This window comes from Peromyscus eremicus, chromosome 16_21, assembly GCF_949786415.1.
Source record: "Peromyscus eremicus chromosome 16_21, PerEre_H2_v1, whole genome shotgun sequence".
Taxonomy (NCBI): domain Eukaryota; kingdom Metazoa; phylum Chordata; class Mammalia; order Rodentia; family Cricetidae; genus Peromyscus; species Peromyscus eremicus.
The window spans coordinates 57,420,242-57,439,054 of NC_081432.1; the positions used below are offsets into that span (position 1 = coordinate 57,420,242).

General features: G+C 44.8%; 1 protein-coding gene across 1 annotated transcript in view; it reads left to right on the forward strand.

The window, feature by feature from the left end:
* Positions 1 to 18,813, forward strand: part of Rcan2 (regulator of calcineurin 2) — a 237,400-nt gene that overhangs the window by 199,323 nt on the left and 19,264 nt on the right. Inside the window, exons 3-4 of the mRNA XM_059282022.1 lie at positions 13,769 to 13,942; positions 16,612 to 16,783. Coding sequence (XP_059138005.1) covers positions 13,769 to 13,942; positions 16,612 to 16,783 — 346 coding nt within the window. The remainder of the gene's footprint in view (positions 1 to 13,768; positions 13,943 to 16,611; positions 16,784 to 18,813) is intronic.

Here is an 18,813-nt window from a genome sequence, read left to right on the forward strand (position 1 = left end):
GATTTGCGGGGAGAGATAATAGGAACCCTGGGACTTCTGGCTGCCAGAACAGCTCCAGTTCCAGTGAGAAATCCTGTCCCAAAGGAATAAGGTGAAGAGTAATAGATTAGGACATTCAACATCCTCCTCTGGCCTCTGCAAGTACACATAGGTGCTTGTGCACACACACAAGTGCTCCTGCATGTCCACACTCACACACATGCACATACACACACACACTTGTGCACATAGGTGCATATGCACACATGAGCACACACACACACACACACACACACACTCACAGCTTTTTAAAGAAGATCCATCAAGGTACATATTTTAGGTTTAGTGGGCCACATGTCTTGACTCTGCATTGTTCTCCAAAGTTTTAATATGTAACAAATGAAAGTAAATGTGGTCCAATAAAACTTTATTTGCATAAACAGGCAGAAAAATTGGAATTAACTGTGGTTTGCTAACCTGCTTTCCAGGAAACAGGAATGGGGGTTTAAAAAAAAACACATATCCCTACATAAACTGTGTGTCTATTGCTGAACTCCAGAACACAGGGGATAGCTGTGATCCCCCAAAGACAAAATCGGGTGACAGTCATGCTTCTATTGGTTCATAGAGGGCATGGTATAAGACAGTTGGCTAGAACATGGCAGACTCTGAGGAGAAGATGGGCTCATTGTTAGTGTGCTTGCCTTGTCTCACACATGCAGGTTCTAGGGGCCACCGCCAGGAGCACGATTCTGCAAATCTGCACATTTGCATGCACAGGTTCTGGAATAAAGTAGTTCTTTTTAATTATTATTATTACGTGTGTGTGTGTCTGTGTGTGTGTGTGTGTGTGTGTGTGTGTGTGTGTGTGTGTGTGTCAGGTATGCAAATGTCACAGCACACGTGGAGATCAGAAGAAAACTCTGTGGGGTTCTTTTCTTCTACTTTTATTGGGATTCTGGAATTTGAACTGCGGTTGTCCGGCTTACAGAGCAACAGAGTTACACACTTAGCCATTTCATTGGCCCCAAATCAAAGCATTCATTAAACCAGGTCCTCTTATCAAGCCATTCTTGTGTGATGGTGAGATACATCCATCTTTGGCAATTCAAGGGCTCAAGATACCTACTACCTGTCACCTTTGGGAGTGGCAGTGACTCAAAACGTCTTCCCTCCCCACATAGCAGACAGTGTTGTCCAAGGAAGAAGGGGATAAGGAGACTCGTGAGGCAGAGGGAACCATGCAAGCTTGAGATGAAAAGGAAGCCTCATACGACTGTCCTATACATGTCCTATACGGTGGCCCCCATGTGAGCCAGGGGAATACGTGGGAGGGAGCCTAAAGACGACATTTAGTAGAATAACTCCAACAAGCTGGAACTGGATGGACACATCTTTGGTGTTATTGAGACAGAGGCTGATGTCTTCAGCAGAAATAGGAAGGGCTTCAGACACTGTAGGAAAGAGACAGATGTGACTCTTTAATGAGACAAGTGGCGAGGCGCACCCCTGTGAAGGGAGTGAAACGGTGTTTCCTGAAATAGAAAATCCAACTCCTGCTGCCGAGGATATTTGACAGAAAGGAAGGACTGCTGCCTTAGCATTCATAAAGCCCTGGGTGCCGGAGGCCAAACTTGGGTCCTCTGAGGGGGCCGTCCATGCTCTTCACCAATGAGCCACCTTCCAGCTCCAGGGTCCTTGATTTTCAACACTGCCGAGATGACTTTGAGTTTCGTCCTGTTTGTGCATCAAGTCCCACCCAAGGTCTAGTGTCATTTCTGCTGTTGGCCGTGTGGCTGCTCTGAGCTGTGGTTTATAATATTATTTACCTTCCAGGCAAGGGTTTGCAGTGGGTCATTGGCACATCATCTCTCAGCAGAGAGGTCCAAGGAATGCCAAGGGGCAGCTTAACCTCTGGAGCAAGGAAAGCCAAGTGAGATTTGGAAACCCGATGTTTATTTTCATGTCTTGAGGGGAGGGTATCGTTCTTAGGAATGCATTGCCTAGCCTCAGATGTGCCACTGAAGTGACAGGAAACAAAAGAAATTGCCCTAGGCTTACCTGAAGGCATGCTGGCACATGGCTCATCAGCGCAGATAAGATCTTACGCCATTTAATGTGTCGGACACGGGATCTTCTAACACAGTGTCCCGCCTATCCAATGGGCTGCTGTAAGAGTGAGACGGTAAAGGGCAAACAGTGGCTGTAAGAATGAAGACCTTAGGGCCGGAGAGATGGCTCAGAGGTTAAGAGCACTGGTTGTTCATCCAGAGGACCTGGGTTTAATTCCCAGCACCGACATGGCAGCTCACAACTGTCTATAACTCTGGTTCCCTGGGAACTGGCACCCTCACACAGATCTACATGTAGGCAAAACACCAATGCACATAAAATAAAGAAATAAATTATAAAAAAAAATGAAGACATTAGCTGGAGTAACGAACCACAACTCCAAAGGCACTCGTTAGTGCCGAGATGAAGACCACTGACTCCCAAGGACCATCCTCACGAGTGCCAGCAGCATTATTGTAAAAAAAAACTCTTCAGCATGTGAGTAAACTCTTCCAAGTGTCAAATGCTCCAGTCTGAGATCTTTTCACCTTAGACTTAGGGAATGCCAATTTTCTGTGGACAGGAAAGTTGTGAATTGATTAGTAAATGCAAGGGCTTGGGACCCAAGATGATGCCCGTCCGACAGCATTTGAGGGTATAGAGAAGATGCTGGTGCTTCTGGTGCTGCTGCTGCTGCTGGTGGTGGTGGTAGCCTCTTGTCGACAGGCTGGTGTCAGGATGGAAACTTTTCTTTCTAATTTAAATAGTACTCTCCTTAAAAACATTTTGTGTGTGTGTGTGTGGGGGGGGGTGTAAGCCATCAGTCACTACCCACTTTTTTTTTTTTTGAAATCAGGTCTTTCACTGGGACCTGGGCCTCATCTATTAGGGTAGACTGGCTGGCCAACAAGCCCCCGAGATCCTCCTGTCTCTGCCTCCCGAGCACTGGAATTACAAGTGTGCCCCACAGTACCTGACGTTTTTCTGTAGGTTCTGAGGTTAGAGCTCAGGCCCTCAGGCCTGCGTTTTCCCCTAGCCCTGAGCTCCCCAAGCCCTGAGCTCCCCCAAGCCCTACTGTGTGAAGCTGCTGAACAGAGCTCATCCTCAGGGAGTCCAGTAGCTGTCAGTAGTTCCTGCTGGTTGTGAAAAGTGAAAATATTCAACGCCTCTGTGCTCTTGGGAAGTAGCTAAGAGATGTGCTAAGCCCCCAGACTCTGTAACTGAAAATTGAACCAGTGTCCTTTCATTAGCCCACCTAGGAACTTCAGCCACCGTTAAAACATAGTCCGTCCCTCAGTAGCCTTGAAATACGCAGCTTTGGGCAGAGAGATGCTGGTGTACACTAAGCTTAGCCCAGGAAGCCTGCACATCTGTACAGAGGAGGGCTAGGTCTCTGCAGGGACCCGGAGGACATAGATGAGGGATCTCTGGTTCAGAGGATCAGTCAGTTGGGGACCACAAAATCGGCATGCCAAGACATTCCTGAGGTCACAGCATAATGTACGGCAACCCCCAGCTTCAGTGTCCCGGCTTGAACAACGCATTATATAACAATTCTAATTACAGTGGTCACTATGAGTTCCCAGTGTCTCCGGCTTCCCTGCCTCACTCCACACTTTCATTTATGCCACACAAAGAGAAATAATTCTCGGTGGAATCCTTAGTCAAACCGTCTTACTTGCCTGGCAAGGGTCTGAGACCTAAATCAAGTGTATGGAAAAAAACATTGAACGTATGTGTGGAGCACATGCACACTGAAGAAGAAATGCAGTTTCGTCACTGTAAGACGATGTTCAGTTGTTTCTAATCTGAGGCACCCACGTAAAATTCTCACGGTTTACATTATTTATACGTTATGTGGGCTTTTCTGTCATTTAATGATGTGTTTAGGACCCTTAGATGCTACTGGTTGGAATGGAAACTATGGAAACGCCTATGGAAATCAGTATGGAGGCTCTCAAAACAAACAAACAAACAAACAAACAAACACAAACAAACAAAACCCACGGGAGCTGGCTATACCACTCCTGGGTATTTACCTGAACATTATCAACTCAACTCTCTTCCTTTTCATAGACGCAGCTTCTTTTGGATTTCCTGTCATTTCTCCTAGGATTACACAAGAGGTTTCCGTGAGAGATGTGCCCCGTCAAAACTGTCTGAAGACAAAGGCTGTGTTTATCCTTTCGGATGAGACGCAGCAAAGAGGTGAAAGCTGTCTTAGATCCCTGTTACCCCCTGCCGTGGGTGAGCTAGCCTGGACGTTCAGACTAAAAGGCCGGGAGCCAGATTCTCTGCGAGGAATTTCCTGCCTGTAGCTACGGCTGCCCCCCTTCCCCTTGGACAAGCATTCATTCTACCCCTAACCCCTTTCTTTCTCCCTGTTTCTGTAACTGTCTCAGGGGATTACTGTAAGAAGAAATGAGTATACATAGAAGGGGATTCGAGAGGGCAGAAACATACTGTAGCCTGAGCTGCATATATTTTCTGTCTCACAAATTCCCAAGTGGGAATTTAGTTGTTGTAGAGAATGGAAATCCAAAATTATGCTCAGTGTTAGCTGTGGCCACATAGTTTGGCTTTTGTAAATCTGGTTCAGCCTTCACCGGGGTTGACTGTTAGGTTTCATTTTGGAAAGGCTCTCCTTCCTTTATCTATCTCACATCCTGAATTTGGGGGGTCGGACTAAGGCAGTCATTTTAACTTTGAATATCAAGAAAGTCGAAGACGAGAATTTTGCATACAATTTTCTCATTCAGGCCCCTCCTGTTTGGTGTCATCTGATTGGGAAGAGAGACACAGAGCCTGAGTGAAATAGGAAGAAGGGGGGCAGGGGAGGGAAATGGCTGATGGGAAAAAACGAGAAGCAGAGAAACTGCACTTTTAGATTGAATGATTGAGTCATGAAAGTCGCTCAGGCATCTGCCTCTTTCAAGAACGCAAATGCCATTTTGATTTCATGGGAAGAAATAACTAAAAGGCTTCTACACTGCATTTGCAGCCTCGCTTTGATCGTATGCCAAGTAGGAAAAGGAAGGGATTAAACTTCAAATTGCCTGTCTTCAGAAGGATGTGATGGGAAACCTACTTAGAATTTAGCCTTTTAATTTAACATGACACTTCCTAAACATGTGTTCATCAGTTATTGACAGACCAATAGGAAAGCAGGCCTCACCTCCACCTTGAGAATCTGGAAGACCTCGTTTATGGAATTCCAGTTCTTATCTTTTTCTTTTTAAGTGTGTGTGTGTGTGTGTGTGTGTGTGTGTGTGTGTGTGTGTGTTCATTCATGAAGGTGCCTGTAGAGGCCAGAAGAGGGCATCAGATCCCCCAGACCTGGAGTTACAGGTGGTTGTGAGTAGCCCAATATGGGTTCTGGGAACGAACCCAGGTCCTCTGCAAGAGCAGCAGGCTCTCTTGACTACTGAACCATTTGTCCAGCCCCTCATTCCCACCTTCTAACTGCATCTCAGTGTGGTGTTCCTGAGAGATGTATTTCCCCAAAGGAGCCTGCAGGCCTGAAAGCATCAGCAGGCCCCTGACCTGCAGCTTAGGAAGCAAATGGTGTGTATTCCCAGAAGCGTCTTGCTAGGAAAATAGATGTGAGACTCATGCAGGCGCTGGCTGGCGGCAGATGCTCAGCTCCCGTTCATTTCTATCTCCTTCAATTCTGTACCTGCTTAATAACGGTGCAGTTGTGGAACAAGGCACTGCCTGGGGAGTGAGGCTTAGAACCCTGCCGAAATGAAGAGGAGGAAAGGGGCCAGCAGAAAAACAATGGGAAGCATAAAACCTCGACTTTATTTTTAGATTTAATGATTGAGTTGTTGTTTAAAATGCTCATATCTGCCTCTTAAAATAATGCAAATGCCATTTCAGTTTCATGGGGGGTGGAAATAAGTCAGAAAACACCATTTTTAAAGAGATGATCAGGTTAATAAGAATATATCTGTCGATTCTGTGGCCCTCCTGCCTGGAGTCACAATCTCATTTGCCTGAATCAAATTAAACACATATTTTATATACCATCTATTCCCTGCACTATTTCTTCACACACACACACACACACACACACACACACACACACACACTGAAACAGTAGTCTAACAAGAGAATCTGAGTTTTGGAAAGGCTCTAAGCAAGTGGAAATTGAAGCTGGGCAGAGGAAGAGAATGTGGTTAAGACTATGTCAGATTCAATCATGCCTTCCCCTTTATATCTTTACATGGAGGGTCTTAAGTCCATTTGCTTAGTTCATGTGGATTGATTTGATTAATGAAAAGAACATATACTCCAAAATGTGGCCTGCAGGTCAGAAGGCTACTCTCTGGATACTCACTCCCTCCCTTCACCACCAGGTGAGCTCTCTTGGGAGTCTAAACTTCCTGTGTGGCATACAGGTGACACTTCACTAAGGAGAGAACAAAACAGGAAGGACAGTGATACCCTTCCTGCTCTTCAAGTCCAAGACAGTGAAGGAGCTTTTGCCCTCCCTCACTGAACTTAGTGATAGCACCACGGGAGGGAATTCCCACCGGGGTGGGACTGGGAAAGGGTTCTCGGGCATGAAAGCTGAGCTGGGCTCGCACAATTCAGAGTTACCTAAAACAAAACGGTGTGGCCAGCAGAAGAGGGAACAAGGCAAGAAGAAAGCCTGGAGAAAGAAGAGCCTTCCTTTGGGACCTTTAAGTGGAGTTTGACTGGAGTATAGGGAACAGAATGAGACAGAGGTGGGGAATGATATGAGTGGGCTCTGTGACCGCCATCTTATGAATGGCCTTGAATGCTAAGCCGAGCTTCATTCTGAAAACTGTGGGGAGCCACCGGAGGATTTTATGAAGGAAGGGACATGATTGGATTTTTCTTTTTGAAGGTCCTCTCTAGCTGTGATCTAGAGCTAGATTGCTTTTAAAATGTCCAAATTGAAAGCATGCCTGGAATAGCCACAGGGTCAGCTACAGTGAGCTCAGAAATCGGTAGCAAGCTGAAGGCAGCGGGGGAGTGATGGCTGAAGAATGGGGAATCCAGAGACTTCAGGGGCTGTTGACTGCTGAGTGCCAGAGTGACGGACGGGGAAGAGACAGAACATTGAGCTCCTGGTTTGAAGAACTGGGAGGGTAGGGGACATTTTGTAGAGACAGGTAAGTAGCAGTTTATAGGTCCCAGCAAAATACTTGACTTAGCATCTACCCAGGAAATAGTGAAGTATAGGGTGTCACTTGGGGTGCTGTTCCTGAGGCATCATCCACCGTATTGACTGAGACAGGGTTTGTGCTGGCCTGCAACCTGCCAGATGATGTAGGCTGGCTGGCCAGTGAGCCCCAGGGTTCCTCCTATCTCTTGGGTCTTTACCCAGCAACCACTTTACTGACACTTGTAAAGCCTTTCAGATAAGAAAGAAATGTCTGTGCGTAAGTGGGGCCCTCCACTCTAAGTACATAACCACCAATAAAGTCATGTTAGTGTATTTATAGTTAATTATTGTCTTGTATGAGTATGAACAGAAGCAAGGGTAGATATAGACAGAGACATAGGCAAAATGTAATTGAATCTAGACATAGGGAGCTTTATGCAGCTATAACTAATAGGCCCAACATAGACGTAGAAATAAAGTATTGTCTACCTTCTCATAAGAGATTAATAAGAACAACTCACATTTATGCTGTGCTCAGCACTTCAGACACCTTAATTATATTGATTTATTTCATACTCAGGACACCTCTGAGAGATGGATATTGTCATCATCCCCATTTTATACCTAAGAGAACAGAGACATCTATGTGTCCAGATAGAGTAGGACCAGGATGTGAACTAGGTTGTGTAGTTCCAAACACTGTACTCCTAACACATTTGTATTGTGTCTCTTGTTATCTATACTTAGTAGGTAAATCAATACCTGACTGTAAAATTGCAGTCTGTCAATTACATGAGCGCAGTTAGAGCCTACATCTGATTAGGTTGGTGCTAACCACAGACGATCTTGCACAATACAGATCAGAGGAGAGGAATAGATGTCCCAGTGAAGGACAAAGCTGTCACTGGCCCTCGAGAAATGCCCGGAGGGAAGGCGGCTATCAATACTGTAACCAGAATGTGGCACTGTAAGAGGACTGTCAAATGTTTCCTTTGTTTGAAGCATGTGACCGGGAACACAGGCCCAGTGTGCCCATTTGCAGAGGCCAGCATTCACATCGGCCCTCAGCGGGCTTGTCTAGCCTGCCCTCCTCCTCATTCTGTGGAAGACTGCCCCACTGCTGCTCCTGTGCTGTCAGGCATGCCTTTGACGGGGTAACAGGTGCCACGGATGTTCTAGTTAGCTTCCTATTGCTGTGATAAGGATCACGACCAAATAGCAACTTGGAACGCAAAGGACTTATTTGGCTTATACATTCTGGGGCATAGTCCATCACCAAGGAAAGTCAGGGCAGGCACTCAAAGCAGAAACGTGGAGGCAGGAACTGAAGCAGAGACCATAGAGGAATACTGCTTACAGGCTTGCCCCCAAGGCTTTTTTATACATTCCAGGACCACCTACACCAGGGTAGCACTGCCCACAGTAGGCTGGGTCCTCTCAGATCTATAACTAATCAAGAAAATGCCTCACAGGCCTACCTCCAGTGCAGTTCTAATAAGGTTCCTTCTGTCCAAACAACGCTAGTTTGCATCAAGTTAACAGTAACTAACCAGAACATTCAGTGTGATCTAAAAACTCAGAGATATTCACAAATAGATGATCACTTGGTACAACCAAGTACCACACATCCTGGGCAGACTGGATGGGCCAGTGTGACCCACCAGAATAATTTGGATTAAGGTGATGGGAGACTGGATGGACTAATTTCATGCTGGGAGATTCAAGTTTCTCTGCTCTCATTCTGGTGATTAAACCTCCTAGGGTAATGATCAAGAACAGCTAAAAGACTGATACAGTGATCATGAAACGAAACATATATTTATATATCTTCATCCCTGGCTCCTAGGACAAGTGACTAGAGTCCTTGAAGTAGCCAGAAGTGATGTGTCTTTTGGTGTGATATTGAGAAAGGTGGGGACCCTTGTTAGTATCAGGTGAGAGTTGTTGAGACAGCCTGTGATTTGATTAGAAGGTGGGTAAATTCCCAGAGGAAGAGTCATGATAAGGTGGAGTTCATCACCAATAGCCAATGAAGAAGGCAAGGCCTCCATATAAACCCAAAAGGTCAGAGTTCTGGAAGCTTCTTGTGGAAGGGCTGGGGGTATGCCTAGGAGCATTGTATTACTGATGCATCCATTAGTAATAATATGTCAGCCATTGAAACACAGTCTGGATGGCTGAAAATATCCCTTCCTTGCTTGATCCTTGTTGCTTGGAACCTAGCTATCTAATCAGGAATATCAAGACTCAGATAACTGAATGAAGACAGAAATCTGCAGATGACATCGTGTGCTTAAGTCCCTTGTTGTCACCACATGGTGACAGGCTACTCTCTAGGTAAGGGAGTAGTAGAGGCCGGAAGATGGCATCTTGGAGCTGGTGTTACAACCGGTGAACCACCTGAAATGGGCACTAGGGACCAAACTATAGTCCTCTGCAAGAGCTGTACGAACTCTGAACTCGCCTTCAGCCCAGGAGGTTTTCCTTTTTAAAAGTTAGCATACCAAGTAAAGGGCTTCATTACGGCATTTGCATACATGTTACTATACTATGTTCTTCCCATTACCTTAATTCTCTGGGAGGCTGCCCATGCTATGTAGATGGCCCCATGTCTACACACCTACAGGCAGCATTAAGTGGATTCAGTAGATTCTTTTTTCAAATGAGCACATGAAGGGCTGGAGAGGTGGCTCAGTGGTTAAGAGCACTGACTGCTCTTGCAGAGGGACCAAGTACAGTTCTCAGCACCCACATGGTACCTCACAACTGCTTGTAACCCCAGTTTCTGGGGACCTTACACCCTCTTCTAGCCTTTAAAGATACCATGCACATACATCATGCATCATGCTCATAAACATAAATGTTCATACATGTAAAATATAAGTAAATCGTTTAAGATAGGCACACGAAGTTGGGAAGGACAAGTAGGGAGAAATGAGGGATGAATTAGAGGGTGAATCTGATCAAGATATTATATATGTATGAAATTCTTAGACTATACAAAATTAAAGAAAGAAAACTTACATTAAGATTCCTCAATTAAAGAACTAAGTATGCAGGCTGCACTTACAAAAGCCAAATCCATCCAAAGATAGAAACCCCCAAATCCAATGTTCTCCATGTAATGAAAGGCATGTGCTATGTGAGAAAAGAGGGGAACATTTGGTGTAGAGGAAGACTCTGATGCGGAAGGAGGGTTGGCTTGAGTAGGCCCCGTGGGAAGGATGAAGAAGAACACAGTATAATAACATGTATGCAAATGCCGTAATGAAGCCCTTTACTTGGTATGCTAACTTTTAAAAAGGAAAACCTCCTGGGCTGAAGGCGAGTTCAGAGTTCGTACAGCTGGACTATAGTTTGGTCCCTAGTGCCCATTTCAGGTGGTTCACCAGTTGTAACACCAGCTCCAAGTGATCCAATGCCATCTTCTGGCCTCTACTGGCGCCTACACACACACACACACACACACACACACACACACACACACACACACGCACACACATACACACACACACATGATTTTTTAATAGCTGTTATGTATGTTGCCAATGATAAACCACAATATTTAAAGCCAAAATTAATTTGGAAAAAAATTATCCACCAGACTTTTTGGTAATCAATATTATTGACTGTCATTTTAATATTGTGTGATTACACTGATCACTTTGTGAGGTCATATAACTTAAGGGAGCTATTTTACAAATAACGGTGTCCACTATTATAAAAATCATGCGAGGGTTAAAAATAAACTCCACTGAAAGTGCAAAATTAGATCAACGAGCCTTAATATGGTTACAGTGCTATTTGGTTGTGGCTTCAGACTGAGCTGCAGTGACCTTTGGAAGCGACCACTTGTCAAGCCTTGACGTCTTAAGGAAGAACAGCTACATTCCTGAGAGGCTGTTCCCCTTATCCACACTTCCCCACACTTCTTCACACTGCTGAGTCACAGCAGCTAATGCACTGGGAGAAGGTAGAAGATCACAGGTGAGACAATTCGCAACACAGACAGTGACGGCAATCTTCTGACTATAGCGTGTCATTTTTCTGAAGACAGAAACTTCCCATAAGGTTAGACTAACATATAACAGGCGTATTACTGTTGCTTTGAAATGCATCTGCAAGTAAATATTTTCAAACTTCAGTTTTATTTCTGATAGAATAAATATGAAGAGAGGAAATCTACACTATAAGATCTCTTTAGGCACTTCAATAATTTCTGAGAGTGTGGAGTCCTCAGACCAAGCACTGGAGAGAGCTACCATAGAACAGCACAGACCGGAAGCTAGAGAGGGACCTCACAGGCAAATGTGAAGAGAAAACTGTCAGGTGGAGAAAACTGTCCAGTGGAGGACCACATTTGACTGTGTGCTTGATAGGCACTGAGCATCAACACAGAACTAGGTTTGCCGTGGTGGAGGTGGAAGACCCCCTCAGAAACTAGTCTTTCTATGTAATTGTTTTATCTATGGGTACATTGATGGGCTCAATATGTTGTGTCTTTCTCAAGCGAAATTGTCTTATATACTGTTTATTTCCTCAAAATATGAATATTTATAATGTCACTAATGGAAACCCCCTAATTCTTAGCTAGATCTCACGCACCCCTACTGCAAGCTCATGAAAACTTGTAGAGAGGGCCTTCTAAGTACGTAGAAGATGTTTGTTAACATCTAGACATAAAGCCTCACATGGTCCAGTGAAAACCCTGGCCCCTGAGCACTGAGCAGGACCTCCAAGTATGGGTGTCAAGGGCTCTTTTGGTGGCACCATTCCCTAGGCTGGGTCCTGAACTATGTAAGAGTGAAAATGAGCCCCTTAGAGTGGTAGCTAAAGGCTCAGGCTTTGGAGCTGGCTTATCCCAAAACTTGAAAGATGGGGTGGGGTGGGGCAGGAAACACTGTTTTGCCTATGGCAAGGAAAGATGCTTGGTTTCCTATTGTCAGGGAAAGGAAGGAAGAACAAAGCCAGAAAAGAGGGAGAAAGAATCCATCTGATGTCTGGATGTCTGGAAGCATTAAGAAGCAAAACAAACCCAAAGCTTTGAGTGGACACTCTAGGTTATTGGAATGGAATGACCTATTGGCATAAAAGAGAAAGTATCATCAGACATGGGAGTCAAGCATGGAAAGAGCTTGGTCTCAGCCTAGGGTGTCGCCTGGGCTTGGAAGGACCACAGGGATGTATATGAAAGGCTAAAATGAAATCTTCTGGATGCCAGAGACAGGAAGCCTTCCCTAACTGCAGAGGTCTGGTCTAAAAAGCCACAGGACTCATTGGTTCCAAACTCCATGTCATATGTTGATTCTCTCTCCTGTGGTCACAACTTTAGCCCAGCGTCATTTTATAGCTATCCTTCCTTGGCTTGCTGTAACACATTTCGCCCCATTCAGTAGTAGTGTGATTATTCATATGGTTAAAAAGCAGCTCTTTAGCCAGGGTCCCAGGGATGTCATCTTGTCTTAACTTACTGAGTGAGCTGGGAATATCAAATTGTGAAATGATGCCAGTGAGGATGGAAAGGGTAGATTCATTATCCATCAGGTTAAAATTCTATGAGCCTCGGGCTGGAGAGAGAGCCCAATAAGTAAGGTACCTGTTATGGAATTTTCAGCACCCAATTAAAAGCCGGGGATGGTGGCATGCAGCTGTGACCCCCGTGCTTGGGTGGGACAGGGACAAGTGGATCCTGGAGTTCATTGCCCAGTCAGCCTAGCTGAAATGATGAGCTCCAGTTCACTGAGAAACTGTGCTTCACAAACTAAGCTGGAGAGAGATTGAGAAAGACACTGAGTATCAACACTGGAAGACTTACACCACACACAATTCTGTGAATCATGTAGAATCCATTGTTTGGGATTTCCTCTTCTACTTATTATGACAAAAACTGGGATTTTTTTTATTTTAGAAATTACTCTCTTAAGACCCATTTCTTTATTTAAAATGTACAGTGCTTGGTATACATTGGTTTTTCTAGTGGTAAGTTCTTTTTTAAGGCTAGGAAGAGCTCTATAGGTAGTGTTAATTTTATACACGCACATTCAGTTCTCTGATTTTTCCCTTTTAATTTGTTTGACCCCTCTCTTCTGGGTGTTCTCTTATTTGTGCCTGTGTTGGCCTCTCACGTTAAATTTTTAGACAACCACACATCAGAACAAAATGACCCCCATCTCTGTACTTTTCTAAAACCTAAGGAAAGAACAAGCCTTGACCAAGTGAACATGTAATGGGTGCTTTTCAGTTGTATTAAAATTGTGTATCAAATCAAACTTTTTAAACTACTGCTCTGTATTGTATGGAGCCTTGGCTATGCTTGGGGTGGGGGGAGCAAAACCTTAGTGGTTTATGCAATAAAAGTTGATTGGTTTATTATTGTTTTTCTAGTCCACAACAAAGTTGGCTGCAGGCTGAGGTAGATGTGTGGAGAACACTGCTTCTCTTTCTCATGGCTACCCAGGCTAAGGAAACTGCTGTGTCTGACCACTGTGCCTTCTGTTTTTAACTTTCTGTTTTCAACAGTCTACCGAGGTTGCCTGCTTTTGTCATACGGCATCGTACAAGACCCATGACCAAAAGATTTCTTTCTCTGTTTGTTTTCATCAGGAGAAATTCGAGGGACTGTTCCGGACTTACGATGAATGTGTGACGTTCCAGCTGTTTAAGAGTTTCCGACGTGTCCGAATAAATTTCAGCCACCCCAAATCTGCAGCCCGTGCTCGGATAGAGCTTCATGAGACCCAGTTCCGAGGGAAGAAGCTAAAACTCTACTTCGCACAGGTAACTTTTTGCCTTGCTCTTCTGGCCCAGAGGTTTAGAGCATTTGTTGCATTTGCCGAGAACCCAGATTTGATTCTCAGCACCTGCATAGTGGTTCACAAGCATCAGATGCCCTCTTCTGACCCCTTAGGGTACCAGGTGTACATGTGGTGCATATACATAAATGTGGGCAAAACATTCATGTACATAAAATAAAAATTTAAAAAGTCATTGTTAATTTAAAAATCAATAAATTAAAATATAAATGGGGACCTGGAGAGATAGTTCAGCAATTAAGAGTACTGGCTACTCTTCCAGAGGACTAGGGTTTAATTTCTCGCACTGTCTGTAACCCCAGTTCCTGGGGAATCCAATGCCTTCTTCTGGCCGCAGGCACTACACAGGCATGAATTGGTTTGCTGTTATAATTAGCTCACTAAGAAAGAAATTCAGTGGTTGTGTAAGACCTACACAAGATAAGTCAGTCAACATTCCAGCATGGAGGGTGAGGAGGACCATGAGGTGGGGGACCCCACCTCCAGGTAAGGGGCTTGTGACAGTTGATGGCTACTAGGAGAGGAGGAAGCAGTTCCCTTGGGGGTGTGGCCTCTGGAAGGTGGACCATGTTCCGGTGGATGGTCCCATGTGCATGGACAGTGTATATGGAGAGCACAAATTAGACCCAGGGGATGTAAAACATAAAGAACATGAGGTTGGAAGGGTAAAGGACTGGCAGCAAACATGGTCAAAGTATATTTATACATGTATGAGATTCTCAAAGAGTTACAGTTTTTAAAACAAGAGAAGAACTAGGCACAGATCGTGAGTCGCAGATAGAGCAGTGTCTGTGTCTGAGGACAAGGCTCCAAGAGCTGCCATGCTGAGCTTTAATTAGGACAAGCCACAGAACCGGAGTCCTCATCTTTAAGACGTAATGATGACATCAGCAACCCGTATAGCTCTCCTGATGATGACATGGAAGTCTGTGTGTAGCAGTGACAGGATTCTGGTAAAGGCACAATAAATCCTAGCTAGGAACTATAATAAAATGACCCCACCACAGTGACTCCTAACCTTCCTAAAAAGGGTTATGATTAAAATTTAAATTAAATAGATTTAATGGTCTACTAAAACTATCTAATGATTCAGATTTATGACAAAGAGTTATAAATCTATGAAAATAAATTTTATGCTTTGCAAAACCAAATGCTCATTATTCTAAACAGGGACGGGTAGTTCTTGGGGATGTTCATAAGGTCCACAACACTAGGCAGTCAGTATCTATTATCTCCATCAAGGCCTCATCCATCACTAGGCAACAACCACCTCTCAAATGATCTGTGAGTGGGATTCCACGCAAACATGGCACAGAGGAAAGATCTCAGGTGTTAGCCTCAGACTCTTGCAAAAATCCTACACCTCTTACAAATTCGTGTAGCTGGGACGAATCTCAGATCATCATTTATTAAAACCTGCATCAGGATCGGTTGTGATGGTGCATGCCTGTAATCCCAGCATGCTACAACCTGAGGCAGGAAGACCTTGCATTCAAGGCCAGCCTGAGCTATACAGTGAGACCCTGTCTCAAAACCGAAAGACTCTGTGTGTGTGTGTATGTATATGTATATGTGTGTGTGTGTGTGTGTGTGTGATATGTGTGTGTGTGTATGCAGTATATGGCAGATAGATAGGTTAGGTTGATTAAAAGATATGGAGTTATGATATGACTCAGCAATACTCTTCTAGACACTAAAACTAGGGAACGCAAACAAATACTTAGGCAACAATGTTCACAGCAGCAATGTTCACAATAGGTTAAAAGTGAGAACAACCTAAAGTTATTCAATAAATAAGGGATGGAGAGACTGTGGTATATTCATACATAGGAATATTATTCAGCTGTAAAAAGAAATATTGATAATCTATCACCAAATAATGAGCCTTTAAAATGTGATAGGAGCTAGACACAAAAGCTCACCTGTTCTGTGGTTCCATTCTCATAAAACAGTTAGGTAAGTCCACAGAAGTAGACACAGCTTGACCACCATCAGGGGGTAGTAAGAGACTGGAGTGGTAGTCTTTATTTAAGGGATGCATAGTTATCCTTAGGGCAATGGAAAGGGTTAGGCAGTGGTTCTCAATCTTTCTGACGCTGCGACCCTATAATACAGTTCCTCATGCTGAGGTGACCCCCAACCATAAAATTATTTCCATTGCTACTTCATAACTGTAATTTTGCTACTGTTATGAATTATGATGTAGATATCTGTATTTTCCGATGGTCATAAGTGACCCCTGTGAAGGGTCACTCGACCCCCAAAAGGGATTGCAAGCCACAGGTTGAGAACCACTGGGCCAGGAGCTCGGTAGAGTTGCAGCAGTGTGCAATTGAAACAAACAAAAAACAAAACCAGAAAATGGGTGGTGGGGGCAGATGGTACCTGAGGAAGAACATCACGTACACACTCACAAGTGCATACAGCGTAGTGCGGGGGCAGGGCTGAGCAATGTGTTTAGGAGGCCCTCAAGGTGACCCTGGTGCTTATCAAAAAGATAGAAACTGCCGTTCTGAGTACTGAGTCAGAAAATGAGAGCATGGCGTGACTGACACTGAAATCTGGCCGTCAGTGAAGCCCTGCCCGGCTAAAGGTGTGGGAAAATCACATGTCCCATTCTCCTCTGTTTGAAAGGTCCAGACCCCCGAGACAGATGGAGACAAACTGCACTTGGCACCTCCACAGCCTGCCAAACAGTTCCTCATCTCGCCCCCTTCATCTCCTCCTGTTGGCTGGAAGCCCATCAGTGATGCCACACCAGTCCTCAACTATGACCTCCTTTATGCCGTGGCCAAACTAGGACCAGGTAAGTTCGCGGCCCTTCTTAAAAGTAAGCCTTCGTCGGCAGCCTAGAAGCGCCAAACAAGATGAACAAGCTTGAAGGCGGAGGTTTCCCATCACACCTGCATTCCTAATGGAGTCCTCGCTCCCTGTGGACAGCGGGAGGGAGGGAGGGAAGGATGATGGATGAGATGCAGTGCCCAGCTCTGCACCTTCTGCAAAGCAATGCAGGGGCCTGCACTGAGAAGAGCTGGGTTCCGAGTTGCAATACAGGACTTGAATGCAGAGGCCATGCCCCAATGCTGGGATCTCTCTGTGCATCCTGAGGTCTGCAGGGAAAGATGTTCTCTCAGCTGGCAAGAGGCTACCATGCTGCCTTACCAGTTTTATTACCATTACAGATATTAGGATGCACCCTGGAATCCTCTGCTATGAGACAGCCTCCTTGTCAAAATGAAGACTTCTAAGTCCTGAAAGGAGTCAATGATAGTAGCCTCTACACACACACACACACACATACACACACACACACACACACACACACACACTCACACACACACACACCACACACACACACACACACACATACACACACACACATACACACACACATACACACACACACATACATACACACATACACACACACACACACACACACACACACACACACACACATGCTCACTTTGTTCCAATGTCAGGACGTTTTAGCTGATTTGTTCTTTCCAGTTACAGGTATTTACTGCCGTACTTTATTTTCCCACCCCTCTGTGGATGGATGTTTGAATTATTCCCAAGTTTCTGCATTACCATTAAAGCGTCTGTTAGCATTCTTGCACGTATCTCTTTCTGTACTTGTCTGATGTTATTTCAGATTTTACACCCAGTGGTGATACCATCTCCAGTTTCAGTCGGTGATGCTTCTTTGTAGTCCAAATGACTTTTTCTTGTCTTCTACAAGGAGAGGAAGTGATGGAATGGGAGGGGCTGAAACTAGCACTGTAGCGATGCAGGATGAATATGGCCTTGCAGTCCTCTCTTTGTGCTGGTGGTTCTTCTAGGGTGACTGTGGACTTTAAAAACACAATTCCCATTGAATGACTCCACCCTAAGTGAGGTAAAGTCCAGAAATCTCCCAATTCTAACCTACAGATGAGTTTAAGAGCCACTGGCACCTAAATGCCAAATTCTAGGAATAATGAACTTACAATAAAACCTTCCCAGTATTCCGTACACAGTCATGGAAATGTTTGATCCAGTGTCACCCATTCCAGAAACCCAGATTCTCATATACACCATACTTTGTCAACCATGGGAAGTAGAGTGAAAAATGGTCCTGGTTTGCCAAGCATGGAAGGAATCCTGGGATATGGGACTTCAGCGCTAAAACCAGGAAATTCCCAAGAAGAAATGATCACACTACTTACTGTGTTCTCAGGTGAAGACGGGGGCTGATTTGATTAATAAGCATTCTCCGTGAGAGAATGAGTGTCTGTTGAGTGTGGGGCCTGCCTAAGAAGAAAGCCTCCCCTGGTGGACCAGTGAGCCACTTGACCTTTGGAGTCTTAGAAATGACTATTATTCTACCCTTAGAGAGCCACTGTGAGAAGCAGTAGGTATGCAGGATGGGCTGGTGAACAGAGTGATGGCATTTATGAGTGCCTGGTTCACTCACTGGAGGTCTGAATCAAGGAGAATCATGGCTGTGGAGCGCAGTAGCGTAGTGCCATATGCAAAGTCAGTCTGCTAAAGTCTTTTCAAGCCTTGGAAAGCTATTAGCCACCACAGCAGGAACTCTCTATAGCCCAAGGGACCCTGTGGGGTGCCAGCTTGACCCAGCTGTGAACAGGCACATGAGTGAACATGTTGGATAATTGTTCTGCATATCAACAAATAGATCTTCCTGTAGAATTACCAAGACCCTGGCTGGCTGACCTGCATTTTATAGGACTGGAGACTGGGGTCCCAGGGTGAGAACATAAATTGCTGAGAACACACCCAGGTAATTCCAAGGCTGTGTTTAACATCCTTCACTTACATCATCCTGTAAGTGTG